Source organism: Oncorhynchus clarkii, chromosome 18 (genome assembly GCF_045791955.1).
Source record: "Oncorhynchus clarkii lewisi isolate Uvic-CL-2024 chromosome 18, UVic_Ocla_1.0, whole genome shotgun sequence".
Classification (NCBI taxonomy): Eukaryota; Metazoa; Chordata; class Actinopteri; order Salmoniformes; family Salmonidae; genus Oncorhynchus; species Oncorhynchus clarkii.
This window is the reverse complement of record NC_092164.1, coordinates 13,789,801-13,804,927: the sequence shown is the minus strand read 5'-3', so window position 1 is coordinate 13,804,927 and position 15,127 is coordinate 13,789,801. Positions and strand designations below refer to the sequence as shown.

At 48.6% G+C, this 15,127-nt stretch overlaps 1 protein-coding gene across 10 annotated transcripts in view; it reads right to left on the bottom strand.

The window, feature by feature from the left end:
• LOC139373016 (tensin-1-like) overlaps positions 1 to 15,127 on the bottom strand; it is a 164,039-nt gene that overhangs the window by 3,081 nt on the left and 145,831 nt on the right. For 3 of the 10 annotated variants that reach the window (XM_071112979.1, XM_071112986.1, XM_071112985.1), the window contains 15 exons: positions 12,687 to 14,330; positions 11,115 to 11,198; positions 9,447 to 9,628; positions 8,916 to 9,063; positions 4,031 to 4,120; positions 3,720 to 3,749; positions 3,021 to 3,093; positions 2,289 to 2,905; positions 1,860 to 2,075; positions 1,632 to 1,727; positions 1,394 to 1,543; positions 1,113 to 1,145; positions 426 to 594; positions 184 to 252; positions 29 to 58 (listed from right to left, as the gene is read on the bottom strand). In XM_071112979.1, the coding sequence (XP_070969080.1) occupies positions 29 to 58; positions 184 to 252; positions 426 to 594; positions 1,113 to 1,145; positions 1,394 to 1,543; positions 1,632 to 1,727; positions 1,860 to 2,075; positions 2,289 to 2,905; positions 3,021 to 3,093; positions 3,720 to 3,749; positions 4,031 to 4,120; positions 8,916 to 9,063; positions 9,447 to 9,628; positions 11,115 to 11,198; positions 12,687 to 14,330 (3,631 nt within the window). The remainder of the gene's footprint in view (positions 1 to 28; positions 59 to 183; positions 253 to 425; positions 595 to 1,112; positions 1,146 to 1,393; positions 1,544 to 1,631; positions 1,728 to 1,859; positions 2,076 to 2,288; positions 2,906 to 3,020; positions 3,094 to 3,719; positions 3,750 to 4,030; positions 4,121 to 8,915; positions 9,064 to 9,446; positions 9,629 to 11,114; positions 11,199 to 12,686; positions 14,331 to 15,127) is intronic. The other 7 variants (XM_071112980.1, XM_071112987.1, XM_071112988.1 and 4 more) reach the window with 6 other exon arrangements.

Below are 15,127 nucleotides of genomic sequence, written 5' to 3'. Positions count from 1 at the left end.
ATAGAGTGATTTGAGTTGTGAGACCTACTTTGCCGTTCCACCTCCTTCCTTGCTCCACCTGTGAAGACGAGATGTGACAAATTAATTTTGGAGGAACAATCAACAAATCTTCCCTATGTAGGCTACATTTGCACTATTTTCACTACTTTAGCACAGCAGAAAGATCTGGTCTCAAACACTTACTTCCTGTCCTGGGGGTCAATGTCACAGTAGGTGACAGTGTTGATTGGGTAGTGCCTTCGGAAGAAGACCCTAGGGCAGGAGAAAACTCAAGAGTTAGTGTTGTAAATCTCAGAGTTTGTCACCAAGCTAGCTCAATTCAAGTAAAACAGTTTGACATACTAGTGATGAATCAATGATTGAATACCGACAGATGGATCTGACTGTGGGTGTAGGGTGCTCCTGTTTCCATGGTTACTACTCACTTCCTCTGGCTATCCGTGAGGGTGATGCCCTGCGACGACACTTTGAAGTGGACGGTTGTTGCCGCGGGCAACGGGTTGACGGCCACCGTTTCGCTGATTGCTTTGGCGACGGCCTGAGGTCCGGTCAGAGACTCCATGTCCACAGAGCTGATGTAAAGAACATTGCATGCTGGGAGAGAACAACAAAAAAAATGGTGCATAATCAGTCATTGTACAAAATGAAGCAGTGAAGGAGTTCAACTACCAACAATTAGTGCAATCATTTGAACATGTTGTGGATAAGTGTTGAGAAACAGCTCAGAAACAGCAACAGCTGGCTGTATATTAGTGGCTCCATATGTTTCCTTTCTTCTCCGATCAGAATGCTCTCACTCCATGCATTTGTCGGTAGGTAGTGCCATGCTATCTCTACCAAAGAGAACAGAACACACGTCCAATCCAGAAGACAATGTTTCAAACCTCACAACAGCTGCCCTGCATAAGACCTAAAGAACAGCGTTATAGAAACACACTTCACTCGTTTGAGTGACAACCATGACAAGCAAAGATGTGACTAAGGCAGGCATGGTAGTGAGAGGGAAGCTTCTGTGGTGACCATGCAGAGCTGAAATATCAGATTGGGGAGTGTGGGGACAAGGGGGTTAATAATGCCCAAAATATAACCCAAAAACACAGTGCAGTATTTACCATGGGCCTCCTCGGGGACTTGTTGCTGTGCTACTGCAACATAACAGGGTATCCGAGCATGAGAGGAGAAACAAAACCACTGTAGTACATGAAAACTATGTATTTGTGTAATTGCATAGTAATTACATAGGTACTACAGTAGTAAAAGTAAAACAGAATTTGGCCGATTATTATTCGTATGTTGTTATACGTATCTACTGTTGTAATAGAAGGCTTGGAATGGATTGATGATCAACTGAAAGAGAATGGGCTGAATAATGCAGGGTGCAGTTTGTCCTCACCTGCTCCTTGTTTCACCAGCTCGGCCACTGTGTCAGTGGGAGTGTCCAGCTCCAGGGCCTCCTCATTGGGATCTTTGCTGGGGATCATCAGCTTGCAGGGCAGGGCCAGAGGAGTCATCGAGTGTTGGTACACCAGGGCAGAGAGACATCCTGCACACACACATGATTAGCAAGTGTACTTACTTGCTGGAGGGCTAATGAACGAGTTCTCTGTTGAATATGCATGTTTGGAACTCACCAAAGTAGGGTTCGTTGGGACAGCCCTTCAGACGAACGCCTTTGGGGCTCGTCTCAATCAGGAAGTGCCTCACCAACTCGCTCGTGATGTCACCAACTGCCAAAAAACAAAACAGTAAACACATCCTTTAATCAAAGGTCTCTTTTGCACTTTCACTCCTAATGATTAAGGTTGGGATTAGGGTGCTCTGATCCTAGACCTACGACTAAGATTAAAGATCTACTGTACCTTTCTTGTTGGCCTGGGCGGTGGGAGGTGGGCAGGCCACCTTCATGGCCAGGCCGTAGGCCCCTCTGAAGGAGTGGCTGTCCCTGATGACGAAGGCCCCTGGCTCCCTGTCTCTCAGCAGACTGATGGCCTGCTCTCTGGAGATGTCTGGCTTGTACCAGAACTTAGACGTGTCCTGGACAAACTTCATGTTCAGCCTGATGTCTGGACTCTGGTCTGTAGAAGTAGTGACAATGGTCAAAGCAATGAAATAGGGATGATTCTGAGACTTTCATCCATCAAAATAAGCACTGATTGACTGTACAGTTTCTGCTGTGCATGATTGAGTATGACCGCTCACTTGGCTAGATCTGAATAGATTGAATAGTTATAAAGAACATGGCAGAGACTAGGGCTAGATGCTATTTAGGATAGGACCTCCTCTCTCACCGTAGATGGAGAATTTGGAGAGGTCGGGTAGGGTGTGAGAGGTGGACACACTGGGCGTGCTGCCTCCACTGGGTAAGGTGGGTATGGTGGTCTTCCCATCCAGAGTCCCATACGACAGCCCCACATTGGACCTCTCTCCACTGGGCATCCGCCTCTTCTCTGGAAGCATCGGCTGGGGCGACACTGGGAAGGAGGGCGTGGGTGGTGCCCCCTGTCTGTCATCGGGCGTAGTGTGGCCACTGGCCATCGGGTGGCGCCCCATCATAGGGCTAGAAGGGACGGCGGCGGTTCTGGAGCCTCTTGAGGGGATCACAGGGCTGCCAGGGACTTGCACCCTGTTTCCATTGGGCGGTGTGGGGTGACGAGCCAGACCCGGGCTGGCCTGGTTGGCCAGGCGGCGCTGGAGGGCGGGGCTTGGTGGGGTGTTGGTGGCCACCGTGCGGTGGAGTGTGTTGGGGCTTCCGGGGACGGTGTGGAGGGGGCCCACGACGCTGACCTGGGATCCCTCAGGGGAGTGGGGGCCGTAGGACGCAACGGGGGTGTGCTGGGCACTCTCCAAGGGGTGGGAGGGGAAGCCGGAGTCAGCCTGGAGCCGAATGGAGGAAGTCATCCTCATGCTGCAGAGAGAGAGAAACACTGAGCTGTAACCTAGGACTATATTTATTCCTCTTATTTCAAGAGTTTCCCCTGGGTTATCCAAACTCTGTGCCCCAGGAACAGTACAGTACTCACCCGTCTGGGCTGTGGATGGGACTACTGGAAGATATAGGATAATTTAGGGGGTGTCCACCATAACCACGGCCGTCTGTAGTGAAAACACACACACATATATTATTATTACACTGTTATTGGCAGGCTAAACAGGGAGTGAAAGGGATGCTGTTATGAGGGGGACCGACAGAAACCTGGCGAGGTCATTCCCAAAACAGTAGAAAAAGAAAATAAACACCCTGAGGGAGACTCAAAGTGGGATTAACACAGATGCAAAGTTGAGAGGTGAAGGCATAAAACAGGCCCACTCAACAGGCTAACAACCAAATATAGATTTGATACCTAACCTACTGTAACCTTACCTCACACCTTAACAAATTCCTTACTTTAACCTCAACTTTTTCTTCACGTTTCAGAAACTTCTGGGCTGGCCAAAATAATTGGGACGCATTGGGCAGCCAATGAAATTCGAGAAGAGGCAGGACTTAACCACTGATAGCCAATCAAAACAGAATGTTTGCGGTTGCAGCCTGTATAGTGGGACTGTGCTATTCCTCTAGAAGCAAACAACAGAAGGTAGAGCAAAACCGAGACGCCATAACAAGATCCTCCTGTCAAAACGAGGGGTTTTCAAACATGGCCGAACACAAAGGATTATGGGTACTCTGTGTGACGGGGATGAGAGATTGATGCCACGTGTTGCCATAGAAACGCCCTTACCTTGCTCCTCATCGCTTACAGATTCACAGTCTGACAGAACAGAAAGAATAAGTAGAAGAAGAAAACAGTCGGTGATTGAGGGAGAGGTGAGAAAAAGAGGAGGAAACCGTTGAAAGAGAAGCAAGAGACCAAAGTTTGCAGGTGTGTAGAAGCAATTAGGGGACTAAGAAAACCTAGATGGGAAAAGGTTGCGTGTGTGTTTGCGTTCTGACCTGATCCACTATGGATTGTTTGTGTTTATGTGTTTTTGTGTTTGTGTGTGTGTGTGTGTGTGTGTGTGTGTGTGTGTGTGTGTGTGTGTGTGTTCTGACCTGATCCACCATGGAGAATGTTTGCTGGATGGTGGGGCTTCAGTCCTAAAGCAGAGAGAGGGGTTTTGGCCAAGCCTGGAGGAGAACGGGCTAGAGAGAGAGAGAAACAGAGAGAGAAACAGAGTGAGAGAGCGAGAGAAACAGCGAGAGAGCGAGAGAAACAGAGCGAGAGAGAGAAAGAAAGAGAGCGAGAGCGAGAAAGAGATAGATAGAAAGCGTGATAGAGGGAGAAAGAAAGAGAGAGCAAGAAAGAGATAGATAATGAGAGAAAGAGAGAGACCAAACCAAACTGTAAGTGTTTAGCCTACATAAGATCTGAGCTGATTCATACAGAATACATAGTCTCAGATCCAAACAACCAACAAACTACAACAACAGGACAACCAGGATGGTGAATGGAGACACAGTACAACGTGCCTTGGCTATGCAAGAGTTGGAATATGGCATGCAGAAAGCAAACCAACACAGAACAGTTCACTGAGGGACTGGTGACACGGAGAGGGAACCAATGGCATCCTGAACAGTACATCTAGTAACTACATAGTAGTACTGTATATCCAAGGAGACAGACACAATGACTACATGCCAGGATTGGGGTCCAATCCATTTTTTCCGTTCAGTCAATTCATGAAATGAATTGAAATGCCATCAGTTTTCCAGCGGAGGAAAAGAGTTTGGCAGGGTTGGAGTGGTGGACTGGACACAGTAATCTGAAGATTCCATCAGTTTTCCAGTGGTAGAAAAGAGTTTGGCAGGGTTGGCGTGGTGGACTGGACACAGTAATCTGAAGATTCCATCAGTTTTCCAGTGGTAGAAAAGAGTTTGGCAGGGTTGGTGTGGTGGACTGGACACAGTAATCTGAAGATTCCATCAGTTTTCCAGCGGAGGAAAAGAGTTTGGCAGGGTTGGCGTGGTGGACTGGACACAGTAATCTGAAGATTCCATCAGTTTTCCAGTGGTGGAAAAGAGTTTGGCAGGGTTGGAGTGGTGGACTGGACACAGTAATCTGAAGATTCCATCAGTTTTCCAGTGGTAGAAAAGAGTTTGGCAGGGTTGGCGTGGTGGACTGGACACAGTAATCTGAAGATTCCATCAGTTTTCCAGTGGTAGAAAAGAGTTTGGCAGGGTTGGTGTGGTGGACTGGACACAGTAATCTGAAGATTCCATCAGTTTTCCAGTGGTAGAAAAGAGTTTGGCAGGGTTGGCGTGGTGGACTGGACACAGTAATCTGAAGATTCCATCAGTTTTCCAGTGGTAGAAAAGAGTTTGGCAGGGTTGGCGTGGTGGACTGGACACAGTAATCTGAAGATTCCATCAGTTTTCCAGCGGAGGAAAAGAGTTTGGCAGGGTTGGCGTGGTGGACTGGACACAGTAATCTGAAGATTCCATCAGTTTTCCAGTGGTAGAAAAGAGTTTGGCAGGGTTGGCGTGGTGGACTGGACACAGTAATCTGAAGATTCCATCAGTTTTCCAGTGGTAGAAAAGAGTTTGGCAGGGTTGGCGTGGTGGACTGGACACAGTAATCTGAAGATTCCATCAGTTTTCCAGCGGAGGAAAAGAGTTTGGCAGGGTTGGCGTGATGGACTGGACACAGTAATCTGAAGATTCCATCAGTTTTCCAGCGGAGGAAAAGAGTTTGGCAGGGTTGGCGTGGTGGACTGGACACAGTAATCTGAAGATTCCATCAATTTTCCAGTGGTAGAAAAGAGTTTGGCAGGGTTGGCGTGGTGGACTGGACACAGTAATCTGAAGATTCCATCAGTTTTCCAGTGGTAGAAAAGAGTTTGGCAGGGTTGGAGTGGTGGACTGGACACAGTAATCTGAAGATTTCCTCAGTTTTCCAGTGGAGGAAAAGAGTTTGGCAGGGTTGGCGTGGTGGACTCGACACAGTAATCTGAAGATTCCATCAGTTTTCCAGTGGTAGAAAAGAGTTTGGCAGGGTTGGCGTGGTGGACTGGACACAGTAATCTGAAGATTCCATCAGTTTTCCAGTGGTAGAAAAGAGTTTGGCAGGGTTGGCGTGGTGGACTGGACACAGTAATCTGAAGATTCCATCAGTTTTCCAGTGGTAGAAAAGAGTTTGGCAGGGTTGGTGTGGTGGACTGGACACAGTAATCTGAAGATTCCATCAGTTTTCCAGTGGTAGAAAAGAGTTTGGCAGGGTTGGCGTGGTGGACTGGACACAGTAATCTGAAGATTCCATCAGTTTTCCAGTGGTAGAAAAGAGTTTGGCAGGGTTGGTGTGGTGGACTGGACACAGTAATCTGAAGATTCCATCAGTTTTCCAGTGGTAGAAAAGAGTTTGGCAGGGTTGGTGTGGTGGACTGGACACAGTAATCTGAAGATTTCATCAGTTTTCCAGTGGTAGAAAAGAGTTTGGCAGGGTTGGTGTGGTGGACTGGACACAGTAATCTGAAGATTCCATCAGTTTTCCAGTGGTAGAAAAGAGTTTGGCAGGGTTGGCGTGGTGGACTGAACACAGTAATCTGAAGATTCCATCAGTTTTCCAGTGGTAGAAAAGAGTTTGGCAGGGTTGGCGTGGTGGACTGGACACAGTAATCTGAAGATTCCATCAGTTTTCCAGTGGTGGAAAAGAGTTTGGCAGGGTTGGCGTGGTGGACTGGACACAGTAATCTGAAGATTCCATCAGTTTTCCAGTGGTAGAAAAGAGTTTGGCAGGGTTGGAGTGGTGGACTGGACACAGTAATCTGAAGATTTCATCAGTTTTCCAGTGGAGGAAAAGAGTTTGGCAGGGTTGGCGTGGTGGACTGGACACAGTAATCTGAAGATTCCATCAGTTTTCCAGTGGTAGAAAAGAGTTTGGCAGGGTTGGCGTGGTGGACTGGACACAGTAATCTGAAGATTCCATCAGTTTTCCAGTGGTAGAAAAGAGTTTGTCAGGGTTGGCGTGGTGGACTGGACACAGTAATCTGAAGATTCCATCAGTTTTCCAGTGGTGGAAAAGAGTTTGGCAGGGTTGGCGTGGTGGACTGGACACAGTAATCTGAAGATTCCATCAGTTTTCCAGCGGAGGAAAAGAGTTTGGCAGGGTTGGCGTGGTGGACTGGACACAGTAATCTGAAGATTCCATCAGTTTTCCAGTGGTAGAAAATAGTTTGGCAGGGTTGGCGTGGTGGACTGGACACAGTAATCTGAAGATTTCATCAGTTTTCCAGTGGTAGAAAAGAGTTTGGCAGGGTTGGCGTGGTGGACTGGACACAGTAATCTGAAGATTCCATCAGTTTTCCAGTGGTAGAAAAGAGTTTGGCAGGGTTGGTGTGGTGGACTGGACACAGTAATCTGAAGATTCCATCAGTTTTCCAGTGGAGGAAAAGAGTTTGGCAGGGTTGGCGTGGTGGACTGGACACAGTAATCTGAAGATTCCATCAGTTTTCCAGTGGTAGAAAAGAGTTTGGCAGGGTTGGCGTGGTGGACTGGACACAGTAATCTGAAGATTCCATCAGTTTTCCAGTGGTAGAAAAGAGTTTGGCAGGGTTGGCGTGGTGGACTGGACACAGTAATCTGAAGATTCCATCAGTTTTCCAGTGGTAGAAAAGAGTTTGGCAGGGTTGGTGTGGTGGACTGGACACAGTAATCTGAAGATTCCATCAGTTTTCCAGTGGTAGAAAAGAGTTTGGCAGGGTTGGTGTGTTGGACTGGACACAGTAATCTGAAGATTCCATCAGTTTTCCAGTGGTAGAAAAGAGTTTGGCAGGGTTGGTGTGGTGGACTGGACACAGTAATCTGAAGATTCCATCAGTTTTCCAGTGGTAGAAAAGAGTTTGGCAGGGTTGGTGTGGTGGACTGGACACAGTAATCTGAAGATTCCATCAGTTTTCCAGTGGTAGAAAAGAGTTTGGCAGGGTTGGCGTGGTGGACTGGACACAGTAATCTGAAAATTCCATGCATCTTCCACTTACCAAAGAATCCCACATCAATTCTTTGTCTGTTTCAAAGATAGTGCCTCCAGAGAGGGCAGGCAGGGGCCAGAGCAGGGGTAGTGGGGCAGGGTAAAGGGGGTAGATGGAGGGGGGTATCTGGGGGCCCAAAGTGGGTCCTTACTTCAACTACAGTGTGGCGGTGACCACTGCAGGAATAGGGAGCCCTAACCCTGCTTGGTCCCAAATAAGTCCAAAAGCAGTCTGTCTATTGAAATGATCATGTGTCAAGCAGATAGATAGATACAGTATTTATCTCTATGGTAGCTCTACGGTGCCAAGAAGCAATCTACTGTCTAACCTGACATGATTTATAGGTCATAGGTTAAGTGTTGAAACTACAATACATTATTATCTTCTATCTATTCCTGTGTGGCTCAGTTGATAGAGCATGTAACTTGCCAGGGTTGTGGGTTTGACTCCCACAGAGGGACCGTATGAAAAAGTTAAATGATGTATACATTCACTACTGTAAGTCGCTCTGGATAAGTGTGTCTGCTAAATGATTCAAATGTCATTTTTCAGTTTTATTCCCAGTCTCTCTCATCAGGGAATTAGTATTAGTTTACACTGAATCATCTCTACAAGAGAAAGAAAGGTGTTATTGAATTCATTTAGGAAACCCACCACCACCGATTAGTCCCAATCAAAACACCAACAATTGAACATTACAGTAACAGCAGTGACTTTCTCTGGCCCTGTCCAAATAATGTCAGAACGCATCGTTCCTCCCTTATAAGAAGGCAGTAAAGAAGGATGCATCTTAAAAGCATTGGAACTGGGCCCCCTTCTACAACCACTTATTGTGCATCACTTTAGGCTTCAACTGCAAGTATGAAAGATACTACATACTTAACGTTTATTGCAGTCGCATAATTATGATTGACGAACTGTGGCAATGAGGTAAGGTCTACTGGCGCCCTCTGTCTGCAGGGAGGTGAACTTACACATGTTGAAGTAAGGGGTCTGAGGTGAGACAGGGAAGGCAGGGGTCAGGGGGTGGGCCTCACCACCACTGCTGAACATAGGACTGACAGCAGCCCGACCGTCAGCATCATCATCCCCATACGCCTCGCGGTAGCTGTGCATGGGGCCCTGGAAGGAGGGGACACAGCAGACACACACAACACACGACATAAAACACGCCCACCCACAGACACAGAAGGAGCCAGAAAATACACACGGACAAGGACAATACACACATAGAGGTAATGCAAACAGGCACAGACAGAAAATAACACACAGACACACACACACCAACACAAAGTCCACATAGACACAAACACACACACACACACACACACACACACACACACACACACACATACACACACACACACACACACACACACACACACACATGGTTACTCTCACAGTGAAACAATGAACTATTCAATGAATGGAAGACCATTTTAAGCTGATAAAGACTAGAGAGAGAGAGCTTGCTGCCTGTGGCTGGACAGGGGTATGTACTCTACCTCTCTGGGTCTTCCTCCAGGGTTGAGGATGTGGAAGTCTGATGAGTGGACAGGGGAGCGCACCGGCGCCCCCGTGTGGACTGGAGGGTCCTCGTTGCCACTCTGGTAGTGCCCCTCGCTAGTGGTCCGACGACGGACGGTCTCCTGAGCCTCCTCCGGCGTCATCCCACGGGAACGCATCCCTGGAACGCCAACAACAGAGTCAGGAATTCCCAAAGGCTTTCCTTCAGTTTCAGGAATGTATTTAGGAAGAACGATAACTTTAGGGGGATCTAAAATATGGATCTGGAAATAAGTTTTAGAGTGTATCTACACTGTTGTCACAAAAGAGAGAGGGAGCAAGTGAGAGAGAGAGAGAGAGAGAGAGAGATAGAGGGAGAGCAAGTGAGAGAGAGAGAGAGAGAGAGAGAGAGAGGGAGAGAGAGAGAGATAGAGGGAGAGCAAGTGAGAGAGAGAGAGAGAGAGAGAGAGAGAGGGAGAGCAAGTGAGAGAGAGGGAGCAAGTGAGAGAGAGAGAGAGGGGGAGCAAGTGAGAGAGAGAGAGCGAGTGAGAGATAGAGAGAGCAAGTGAGAGAGAGAGAGCAAGTGAGAGAGAGAGAGAGAGAGAGAGAGAGAGGGAGGGAGCAAGTGAGAGGGAGAGAGAGAGAGCAAGTGAGAGAGAGAGAGGGGGAGCAAGTGAGAGAGAGAGAGAGAGAGGGAGCAAGTGAGAGAGAGAGAGGGGGGAAGCAAGTGAGAGAGAGAGCGAGTGAGAGAGAGAGAGAGAGCGAGAGAGAGAGAGAGAGAGGGAGGGAGCAAGTGAGAGAGAGAGCAAGTGAGAGAGAGAGAGAGAGAGAGAGAGAGAGAGAGAGAGAGCAAGTCAGAGAGAGAGAGAGAGAGAGAGAGCAAGTCAGAGAGAGAGAGAGAGAGAGAGAGAAAGCAAGTCAGAGAGAGAGAGAGAGAGAGAGAGAGGGCAAGTGAGCGATAGAGAGAGCAAGTGAGAGAGAGAGAGAGCAAGTGAGAGAGAGAGAGGGAGCAAGTGAGACAGAGAGAGAGAGAGCAAGAGAGAGAGGGAGCAAGTGAGAGAGAGAGAGATAGAGAGAGAGAGCAAGTGAGAGAGAGAGAGCAAGTGAAAGAGAGAGAGAGAGAGAGAGAGAGAGAGCAAGTCAGAGAGAGAGAGAGAGAGAGAGAGGGAGGGAGCAAGTGAGAGGGAGAGAGAGATAGCAAGTGAGAGAGAGAGAGGGGGAGCAAGTGAGAGAGAGAGTGAGAGATAGAGAGAGCAAGTGAGAGAGAGAGAGCAAGTGAGAGAGAGAGAGAGAGCAAGTGAGAGAGAGAGAGAGAGAGCAAGTGAGAGAGAGAGAGAGAGAGAGGGAGCGAGAGAGAGAGAGAGAGCGATATATAGAGAGAGAGAGAGAGAGAGAGGGAGCAAGTGAGAGAGAGAGAGAGCAAGTGTGAGAGAGAGAGAGAGGGAGCAAGTGAGAGAGAGAGTGAGAGAGAGAGAGAGAGAGAGAGAGAGAGAGAGAGCAAGAGAGAGAGAGAGAGAGAGAGAGAGAGAGAGAGAGAGAGCAAGTGAGAGAGAGAGAGCGAGAGAGAGAGAGAGAGAGAGAGAGAGAGAGCAAGTGAGAGAGAGAGAGAGAGAGAGAGCGAGAGAGAGCGAGAGAGAGAGAGAGAGAGAGAGAGAGAGAGGACAAACCAGAGAAAGAATAAGAGCGTTGGAGGTCAGATTGTGGCGTAGTGGAAATGCTTTCGTTGATGCCCTGAATACGAGCGTTGTACTCTGCTCACAGTGGGGGTGGTGGATAGGAGGCAGAGGAGGAGGTGGAGGAGGAAGAGAAGGAGGAGGAAGGAGGTGCAGGGGCAGATGCAATGGCGTGAAGGGTGGTCCAACAGAGCAGAGGAATGGATGGACAGAACAAGAGACAGAAACAGAAAAAGACAGAGATAAAAAATGAATAAAGGAAAATGAAAATGTTATTCTGTGAAGTCACAGAAGAAAGATGGAAGTTAAAATGAGAGATGACAGAAATTAGAGCAGGGATAGAACCAAAATGTGCATTTTCTGGAATCCCCCAGAAACAGATTAGGGAAACACTGCTTCACCATACATTAGTTTTAGGACATGTTTCCTGTTCTGTGTGGACCGCGGGAAGACTAGCTGCTGCTTTCACAACAGCTAATGGGGATCCTAATAAAATACCAAACACCAAGTCAACATCTGCGGTAGAAAGACAAAGGCAACTACCAAATAAGCCCACTTGGTGGCATCTGTGAGAACCATACCATACGCTTCCATACGTGGCGGGACGTGAATGTGGAAAATGCATGGTAGCTGAGAACTCAACCAGCATGTCTATTCTTACCACCTTAAATCTCATCTCCATGGTGTCCAACTCTCCCCTCGCTGTAGGACACAGCTCTGAGCTCACCGTAGGTTCAGACCATATCTGTCCTGCACAACTAAGAGTTTCTATCTAGCTAGCTCAATGCCATGATGATTCCACCTATTACCAAGGTCAGACAAAGCTGGGGACATGAAACAGTAGCTTATATTTCCAATATAGAATTAGATATATTAGAGTACATGTAAACAGTAGCTTCTATTTCCAATATAGAATTAGATATATTAGAGTACATGTAAACAGTGCACATCACTGAATAAGCCAGTGGTGATAGAATGCCGTTGATATACTGCATTTGACTATGACTGTGCTTCTTACAGTTCACAGCATGTTCCGGAACAAAGCGTTCATTGTGACTCTGCAGCGGTGCCTGTAAGGATGACAGTCAAAACACGGTCCTTTGCAACTGTCCCTGCTAACGAATGTTTGGTAACAGTTATAAGGTGTTATTATGTAGTAGTGGCAGGTAGCCTAGTGGTTAGAAAAGTGGGCCAGTAACCGGAAGGTTGCTGGATCGAATCCCTGAGCTGACAAGGTAAAAATCTGTCGTTCTCCCCCTGTTCCCTAACCCACTGTTCCCCGGGTGCTGAAGACGTGGATGTGGATTAAGACAGCCCCCCCCACCTCTCTGATTCAGAGGGGTTGGGTTAAATACACATTTCAGTTGTACAACTTTCCTAATGCATTATAATACTTGTCACAAGCACATATGACATCATTATAATGTATTTTTGCTTTATGTATTGTGACAGCAAATACCTCTGCTTTTGAAAATGACATAATGAAACATGAAATATGAAAATGACAGAAAATGGTGAAACTAAACAGGGATATTCAATCTAATCCTCAATCCGGTAGTGACTTACCAGCGATGCGTTGAGCCACCAGGCCCTCCAGGTTGAGGTTCTCCTCCTCAGATTCTGGCTCCTTGAGAAGGGGGGAAGAGTTGGGGAGGGGGGAGGAGGAGGTGCTGTAGCCATGATAGGGAGACCCTCCCTTGCGGTCTGGGGAGTGGGACACCACCGTCCCACCTGGGTACGAGTTCAGGGGCTTCATCTGGAGCTGTCCGAAGATGGGGGAGGAGTCAGAGGGGTAGAGGGGGGAACCAGGCCCCTGGGCTGGGTGCATGTGGTAGGGCTCGGGGGGATGTATGGGAGTGGTGTTTGTATGGGGCTGGTACGAGGCGGACCTCGGGGGGACATACGACAGGGGAGACTCAGCCACAGGACTCTGGATGGGCGACGTTGAAACCCGGCCAGCCGTCGACCTCAGAGGCTGTCCGAAGGCATTGTAGTTAATGTTATAGCCATGGATGGCTGAGTCTGCCTGGTAGGACGGCCTGGCCAGAGATTGGGAGAAGGGGATCTGGGCTGGCCCTCCTACACTGTTCTCACCAGAGGGGGCGCTGTAGGACTTGGGAACCTGTCCTGTGTGTGGGTCCAGATCCAGCATCAGCATGTCAAGGGCTTCGATAGACTGCTCTATGTCGTGCTGAGAGGCGGTGGGGGGGAAGTGGGGCAGACTGTGGGTGCTCTGTAAGGGAGGACCGAAGGGGTCGTCTGGCAGACTGTACTGGTGCCATGCGCTCAGCCCCCTCTGGACTGCCTCCCTGCTACTGGTGCTCCTCTCAGGGGCCCTGGGCAGCTTGGGGCCTCCAGGCTCGGGGGTCCCGAAGGACTGGGAACGCTGCATACTCCCGTTCTGGTAACTGTTAGGAGAGTACTCCTCCTCATGGGGCGAACTGGAGTCCATGATCCGCTCCTGTGCCGACGTAGAAGTCCGTACCCGGTGCACCGGCATCTCCCGTAGCTTCTCTAGGTATGGCCCGTTGTTCTGCCTGTTGATGGGTATCTGTGATTGGTAGTACAGCTCTGCGGCCGTGGCCTGGCCCTCCAATGACGAGAGTGTTCCCAGACTGTCCACACTGTTACCCTCCTGACTGATGTGCAGCTCCTCGTCCAAGATGTCCGTCTCGCGCTCTTCGGCGGAGGGGGCTGCAATGAGCCGGGTATGCCCGCTGACGTGCACCTGGGCTGGGACAAGGTGGCGTACTCCCCCCCCGGGGCTGGTGGAGGTAGCCAGGTAGGCCTGGCGGTGGAGCATGGGGGCCTCAAGGCCACTCAGAAGCTGGTCCAACTCTCTCTTCTCCTGTGGACTGAGAGGGGGATGACTGGGCGTGTTGTGGTTCTGGTTGGTGTTCACCGCTCCATGCAGCAACAGACTGTGGTCATCGGTACGATCGGTTTTGACGGATGCTGTCGAGTTCCCAGAGTCACTGCTGACTGAAAGGGCGTGGTCGACTGCGGGCAGGGAGGCGTGGCCCACTACCGGGAGGGTGCGGTCAGAACTTGGGAGGGTGTGGTCAGGGTGTTGGGGGGTGTGGTCTGCGTTGGTTAGGGGGTGGTCGAGGACGGGAAGGCCGTTGATTGTGACCACTCCATCAAGGGACTCTTTCTTGTGGACTCGGGCATACAGGCTGCCGTCGAGGGGGCCTTGGGTGTGAACAACGTCTGAAAGAGAGAAGAAGAATACATGCTATTAAAAGGTGCACAAACAAAGAGGCGAAACGAACACATTTCTGATTTTTAAAACTTCTCACAAATGACCCAACATCACAGTGACTTTCACACCACAGGGACTTGTGCCTGACTCCTAACTGTTTCCTGAGACTGGACCACGACAGCTAGTCCTCCATGGAAAAGAGAATTCACTCCATCCTCCAAGGAGACACAACTTAATGGAAGCTTAAGACAACACAGCATATTTTTTTATCTAATACAGTAGTGTTGAGTGCATATGTGTATCGTATCTGTATCATATACAGTGCCTTGTGAAAGTATTCGGCCCCCTTGAACTTTGCAACCTTTTGCCACATTTCAGGCTTCAAACATAAAGATATAAAACTGTATTTTTTTGTGAAGAATCAACAACAAGTGGGACACAATCATGAAGTGGAACGACATTTATTGGATATTTCAAACTTTTTTAACAAATCAAAAACTAAAAAATTGGGCTCTCAAAATTATTCAGCCCCTTTCAGTGCAGCAAACTCTCTCCAGAAGTTCAGTGAGGATCTCTGAATGATCCAATGTTGACCTAAATGACTAATGATGATAAATACAGTCCACCTGTGTGCAATCAAGTCTCCGTATAAATGCACCTGCACTGTGATAGTCTCAGAGGTCCGTTAAAAGCGCAGAGAGCATCATGAAGAACAAGGAACACACCAGGCAGGTCCGAGATACTGTTGTGAAGAAGTTTAAAGACGGATTTGGATACAAAAAGATTTCCCAAGCTTTAAACATCC